General features: G+C 34.0%; 2 protein-coding genes across 2 annotated transcripts in view; one reads left to right on the top strand and one right to left on the bottom strand.

Moving 5' to 3' along the window:
* LOC135216227 (diacylglycerol lipase-beta-like) overlaps window positions 1-6225 on the top strand; it is a gene marked incomplete at its 5' end in the record, with an annotated part of 49825 nt that extends 43600 nt beyond the window's left edge. Inside the window, 2 exon segments of the mRNA XM_064251359.1 lie at window positions 4295-4428; window positions 5669-6225. Of these exon segments, the coding sequence (XP_064107429.1) occupies window positions 4295-4428; window positions 5669-5822 (288 nt within the window).
* LOC135216664 (uncharacterized) overlaps window positions 1-7500 on the bottom strand; it is a 388956-nt gene that overhangs the window by 66815 nt on the left and 314641 nt on the right. The gene's annotated exons all lie outside the window — the stretch shown is intronic.

Raw genomic sequence — 7500 nt, 5'->3', positions numbered from 1 at the left:
TGGTGATGAAATCAGGAAATTCCAGATTGTAAAACCATGCACTGGGGCACTTACACCCATGTAGCACTTAAGATAGTGAAAGGGGGTTGGGGTGGAGTGATTGGGCAGCGAAATAGAGCCAAAAATTAAAAATTGAAGATAAAGTACAATAATCTAAAGGTGGAACTGGGAGAAAATCCCATAGTTACACTAAAAAATAAGAGTAGAAAATATAACGTAAAAGTAGAAAATAAAAAAAATTTTGTATGAGATGTTGATTTTAAGAGAAAAAACTATTGTACACTTTAGATAATATTTTGGCTTGTCCCTCATCCATGTAAATGATAGTGATTGCAGTGCATCTTATATTGAAGGGGACTCACCAGAGGAAAAGACAAGACTGCTTTTGTGTGTTGATGACAACAGTATTGTCAACTACTATTGGGGAAGCATGAATTTAAATTTGTCAAATTTTAAAAGTAATTTGTATTTTTTCCCAGGCATGCAAATCATAGCCTTTCATATCTGGAATATTACCCTGGCTGTGTACTGAATAAAAAAAATGTGGTACCCAGGTGGAGATGGGCGAGAGAGGATACCCACTCTCACTGAAACAATACCATTGTTTTTCATGCCCATACTCAGTATAAAACACTGAAGGGGAAACTGAAGCAAGTTGAACAAAATGGGTTACCTCCAGTATGGCAGGCTGAGGTTTCTATACCTAGGTAAAAAACACATTACATGAAATTTTTGGCATTTGTTCCTATGGGAATACAAACACTTCACCTTTCATATGGTATTCATGGAGACTCGCTGCTAAAGAGAGAGAGAGTGGTATTAGGGTAAAGCACGGATAGAATGGTGTGTTTCCATCCAAAGTAATGGCACTGATGCTGCTCCCTAAAGGAAGTGTGATGCTTCCTTCAATTCTAGCTTTGCATGTTATGGATCAGAATCAACACTGGATTAATCCAGAGGAACTTTGTTCCCCCACCTCTTGGGAGGCAGGAAACTGTTGGTTAGCAGCCTCTTCTGTAGATAATGTAATAAATGGGTTTGGATAAAGGCTCTACCTTGCCTTCCTACCCTTATTATAGAAGAAGAGATGAGAGATCTCATCCTAGACTTTAAAACAGGGCTCATTGGGCAATTTACCTGTACTCTTTCATGTCCAGCTTGCACTCTGGCACAGATCTCTGCAGGTTGGGAGAATGAGCAGTTGTGCAACTTCAAGTAAGAGTGTTCTTATTTGTGAGCATAAAATTAATCATGTACTATAGTATCTTGAAGTCACATTCAATTTTTTTTACTTATCCTATATGATCATATTTTTTTTGTCTGAAAAGCAAGACACATATTAGGGATTTGGCTTTGCTGCCATACAGTATTGCTGTTTTGTCAGTTTTTTTATCACGTACTACTAACTCTCTTGTCATTGCTCGCACTATTTCTAAAGAGAAATGACAGAGTTTGATATAAGGTCCCTTTGGCCAAAGTGTGTGTGATTTTGCTCTCTGTTAATTTCTTTGTGATCTGTAACTGCTTAATAATGTTTGACTTTGCATGTCTAGAAATGTCAGTCCTTGGGTCTCATCTTATCCACTGTGCTATTTATGCTAATATTGTGGTTTAGCCCTCCATCTATGCTTCCCTTCACCTGTTAGTCATTATCTGTCACTTGAAATATTTACTTTAGTGTAATTACCATTTTGTTATCTTTCAGATGATCTTGGAAAAACTATTTTAAATGTTCACTGCCTTATAGACTTGTATTATGTGTCTACTATACCAAGCAGATTTTTAAACATTTTCCTGTATACTTGACTATGCAGATATCATAAAAATTTAATGTCTACTGTACAATGCATAAATTAAAATGTCTTTGTCAATGAAAACCTATCAATATTTTTTTTAGCTCTGATAAAATAACACAGGCTTGTTAGGATATATAACCAATTTTGAAGCTTCAAATAACGAAAATATGGTTCTAGGTACAGTTTGAGTGCACAAACACATCCTGGTACATTGTCATTTTTGATGGCTTAGTTTTATTGCTTCCTGGTAGATTATTGGACATATGAATATGAATTTGAAGTTTTATAAATCTTATGGTTATATAAGTTTGGAATATTTTTTTTGGTAAGTACGTAGGTGAATCTGTTTCCAGTAGCTTTAAATTTGATAGCATTGCCATAGCTTAGTAGTGCATGTAGCCATTGCTTAAACTTTATTAGTGGGACTGTATTAATGTAAGTATGCAGTCAACACATTTTGTTTTCTTCATGGGACTTACCCTTCCAAGATTCATCTTGATAACTGTGAGGGTCATATCTGTTGTATTATGTAAGAATTCAAATGTAATCAGGTCCACAGTAAGCAATATAATTGAGATTCAAAAGACTGTATCTTGGCTGGAATTTTTAAATCTGAAAAATAAATATGTGCCCAGTTGGTGAACCACTAATTTCATAATTCACTGACTCCACCTGACCTGGTTACTATATGAATTGTAGTTTAAATATAGGTAAGTGACTTCCTCATTAGGACAAATATGCCATTTGCGCAGTCATCTTCATAACCATTGTGTACATGTCTGTTATTTTTTCATGAGAGCTAAGAGCTTTTGGTTAGTAAGTGTATCATAATAGTTCCTTGGATCATACATACATATGAGTGGGCTTAGATTTTGTGACAGGATTTATACATACACCCAAAAATATCTTGCACAAATTAGAACATCTAAACAATAAAGGTTCCTATTATTTATTTTATATTAACTCAAAATTTAGCAGTACCTCTGATCTCACAAGAATTATTGCCCATATTATAGTACAAGAATTATTACCAATATTTCAGTATATAAAAATATGTTATCACAAAAATTTATAATTTCCTGCAGCTTTTATGGGCTGACTCTCCTGAAGAACACTAGTACAGCATGTTAAATATCTAGAATTATTCAAACAAGTTGAGCAAATAATAAACACAAGTCTATCAACTACATATAGTTTAAGCATAGCCGTTCCCATCCTGTAGATGATATAGATGATGCATTAACTTCAATTGTAAAACTCTTTGCCGTTAATGAATTTCAAACTTAATCAAGTTTATACATGCTAACAGGAAGTTAAAAGATGATCATAGGATTTTGGAAGGCCCATTGAAAACATGAGGGCACAGGAAAGTAATGTAGGTAACGAGGTCCTGTTTAAAGACAAAAACTGGATTGTTGAGCCAATTATTCTCTACGAAAGCTGGTGAATGGAAAGGAAAGAAAATGTGTTGTGTTGAATAAAATATTAATGAAATATAAAGTGACTAGTATATGGCTAAAGATTCAACATAGTGATATGGTGGACTTGTGGTTACTGTTCTTCGTCAACCCAGTTTTGGCTGTCATCAGCTGGTGTTCAACATATTTCAATTTTATATGTAAGGTATCATAATTTTTTACATGAACATAACCTCTTGTTACCCTAGATAAAAATGATTTTAATGACATGGACAATGTAGAATAGGGGAAGAAAACTTATATTAATTCCATAAGAACTTATTGTAATTCCATAAGCTCCTGTGGAAGGAGGATAAAGAGACCTAGAAATTGTTGGGTTGACAGCTGGGAAGTTAGTGGTAGAACAAAAGAACTTGAATATTCAGGAAGAGCTAGTGGTTGTGTAATGTACAAGGTGAAGGGCAAATTGTCTGCAATAGGCTTCTATGCAAGTATGAAGCCTTTGGATGATTAGTTATTAGAGGCAATAGATGCTAGATACTGTATGGGTTAGATGATGGCCTAGATTATTATTTTTTTATGAAACTAACCCTAAATTTATACTTGCTTTACGGTTTAATATATTATTATGGTGGTAGTACAGTTCTGTTATTGATGAAGGAAAGGTTTTATTGCCTACATTATTCGAAAAATTTTCATCATGCATAGAAAACTTTTCTTTTCAAAGTTTGTGTTTAATTTGAAGGCAGTTCTTTAGCAAGGAGTAAAAAGTTAAAACTATCAGGAAACACCGGTTTCTGGAAGGAAAATTGTGTTTGGAAAGCCAAATGAGTCTTATACATTTACGCAGATTTTTTGACTGGCTCACTTAACAGTTGTGGTGGTTGCATTTACATTTACCAGATGTTTAACAATGGTCTTACTTACCATTAGTGGTTATAGATGAAACTTATTTGATATAAAACAGTCTTTCAAAATATTTTTTAAAATTTTAGGAGTTATAGCTGTACATCCTGGTGGTTTTTTCTGCCTTAAAAGCTAGAGCAAGTGTAAGTTTAATTTTGCCTTTGAAACTTGCAGGAGTCTTTAGATGACGTCCAGGTTGTGTTTTCTAATGAAGACCGGCGGTCCCAAGTTCCCAGGCATACTGAAGTGCCAATGTTCCTGCCAGGAAGAGTTTTATATTGCATACCTAGTGTTTCAGAGGAAGAGGGGTAAGTATTGCAGTTTATGATTTTACGTAATGGAAGTGTTCTAGTTTTGAAACCTTAAAAATATAGTAGCTTAACATTAGTGTTACAAGTTTTTTTTTTTTTTTTACTTTTTGCCATAATTTTTTATTAATGTACCACAAATGAGATACTTTAGTTTTTGTTGTGAGCTATTCACCAGATTGATACGTATTGATGATATAGTGAAGTTCCACCAACTTAGCTTATATGCTGAGTAATGAATACTACAGATAGTTTGAAATATCATAAGCTTTTTTTTCCATAAAATTTATAGACTTCAGGGATTATTTCCATCCTAAGCTAATTGGATGCCATGGGGAGTGGAAAATGTGCAAGTCTTACAAGTTAAATAGTGTGCTTATGAAGTCTTAATATTAAAATTTCTTGTGAATTTAAGCATAGTTACCTCTAATTAGTTTTTAAACAGTAAAGTGTGGTAATTACTGTCTGAAACTTTTGACTTGGCTCTGTGAAATGATGAATCTTATAGCCAAAAGAAATTTGATCCAATGGTGGATTGTGGTGTTTGTCATTCCAAATGAGTGCCACATTGAATACACACTTTTTTTCAACTCATGGGTATTTGATGAATAACTTATATGACCTAATCCCAGAAAACATACAGTTAATCATATGGATTGCCAGGTGCCACAGATTCCTTGCTTTACAATCTGATTGTTTTTAACCAGTTCCAGCTGGCACTAGAAGATTATCCTATTGTTGAGACCTCAGGTTTGTAAGCTATGAAAAAGGTAAATTGATTAAAAATTTGCCATATTTGACAGTCCAGTTTTTAACCAACATTTTAAGCAAATTTTGTCGACATCTTCAGGACATGCAATGCACAAAAGCAGTAGTGCTCTTATTGGTAGGTCAAAATAAAGAAATTAAACTGACAGGTGAGAGACTTGTCTTCAACATTGCCAGCTTTTTGGTAGTGTAGGGATTGCCATGCAGTTCAGAATAAGTGTATGCTTTAAACAAAAAATAAAATAAAATAAGGCTGGTACCATAGTTGGATCCAGCATCACACTAGACTGACCACCAGCTGGTAGTTTTGAAATGCCTCAGTGGTGCTACCATGGTCATGTGATACCTTGGCCAACCTATTACTGTACCTTGTTTGCAATCAGTTTGTAATCATTCACTATGTGCTATTTTCATGCAACATTATTGGTTACTTTAATCTTTCTACTATTCATTTATCCAATATCCTTAACAGCGATGGCAGTGCTGGACACTGGGAGTACCAATGGGGCGAGATGAAGCAGTTCTCACAGATACTCATTTCTCCGTTCATGTTGCGTCATCATTTCCCTCAAGTGGTGCTGGCTGCCCTGGAGGATGTTGCTAAACAAGCATCTGAATCCACCTAATGTCTGTTGTCCTTAATGTTGTGTAACTTATAAGATGAAACTGTGTACTAGTGTTTTAGGAATTAACTATGGCTCATTCCCCGTCAGTTGTATGAAAAGGATTTTATTTGGTGTTGCTCAGTCCATGGATATCATGGTAACTTTTACACCGGTTGTCTGTACTTAATTTTTAAAAATGATATTTATGTATGGTAAATGTATGAGGGTGATTGATCAGACTATTTTTAAATAGCTCGATAAAGTGTTTCAGTAGCTTTTGATAAAGGCATGGGGTTACAACGAAAACTGTGACTACTGTACTCTTGTAAGATAATATCTATTTTCATATTGTCTCAGTAATTGGTAGTTATGGTGCGTGTAATCTGGAGGGTTTGTATTAAATTAAGTATTTATTTCCTGTTGTACAGTAGTAGTATATTTTTAAATATTTAAGAATGAAAGACTTGACATTCTCTTGAAGATTTAAAGTTGAAATGTTGTAATACAAAATTGGTCAACAAATATTGTAGAAACTGTAATGAGACAAGTGTCTGGTTCCTGATCACAGTAATTAGAAAGATAATGCTACACACTAATTAGCAGAGAAATAACTCTATGGAAATATATCAGCAATTATATATTTTAAGGTAAACAATTCCAGAAGTTATAATGAGGAAGAGCCATGGATGCCTGACAATTGAAACATTTATTACCAAATACTCATAGTAGTAACATAAATTTCACCCTGTTGTATGGTTTGAGGGAAACTTTTGTACAGTATTCAGTAGATTACAGTAACCAATGGCATTTTTTCACTGTACCTGTATTTGATGTAGTAGTGCAAAGCTTTAATTTGCCAAATTAATAGCGCTTATTAACATTTTTAGGATGGGAGGGTGAATCAAAGAGTACAACAGAAATCTGCTTGCCAAGACACAAACATAAGTTGAAATATGAGCTAATTCTAGTTTAAAACTTCCTTTGATTTTCACATTTCCCCAAAAATGTAACCAGTTAAGAGACAAATCTTGTATCTTCAAGTATCATAAAGGTACTGACCTTAAAGTATAGATATTTCAGAACTTCACATAGATATAGATACAGTATTAAGTAATTCTTTTGAAGCAAGATATTCTAGCCCAGGAAGAATATCAGGTCATGTTGAAGTCATCAGGGAACATAAGGTAAAGTAGTTGTAGAACAAATTCACACGTGTAAAGAGTTAGGTGGCATTTTTAGAAGTTGTGGTGTATTGCATCTTTGAGGGGAAAACATATTTATTATTCAATTTTGAGGAAATAAAACCAAATATTTATTATTCAAGTTACAAAAAAACAAAAAAAAAAAAAAAAAAAATTCAGTGAACCTGATACTGCAGGTGAAGCGGATACTATAAGTGAAGAACCCCTTTTCTTGAAGGTGCAGGAATAGTCTGGCTCTGAAACTGGTTGTAGGAGCCAAGTAAATCATGAACCTACAGTAGCAGCATGACTGTTGTTAGTATGTAGTAAAAATGAACACATAACTGTCATGATTACATGGAAAATAATCTGTATGGGGCTGGATGTCAAGACTTTCAGATGGATATTTTATGGTTTTGTAATGAGTAACAAAAACTTTTCAAAATATTTAAATAATATAATGAAGGGATCTCAGTTGTATGTTATCAGCAATTCATGTATGTCATGATCTTTTGTGA

The sequence above is a fragment of the Macrobrachium nipponense genome, chromosome 6 (genome assembly GCF_015104395.2).
Source record: "Macrobrachium nipponense isolate FS-2020 chromosome 6, ASM1510439v2, whole genome shotgun sequence".
NCBI classification, from domain to species: domain Eukaryota; kingdom Metazoa; phylum Arthropoda; class Malacostraca; order Decapoda; family Palaemonidae; genus Macrobrachium; species Macrobrachium nipponense.
Note: the sequence above shows the minus strand (reverse complement) of the source record. Positions and strands in the feature narration are given on the sequence as shown.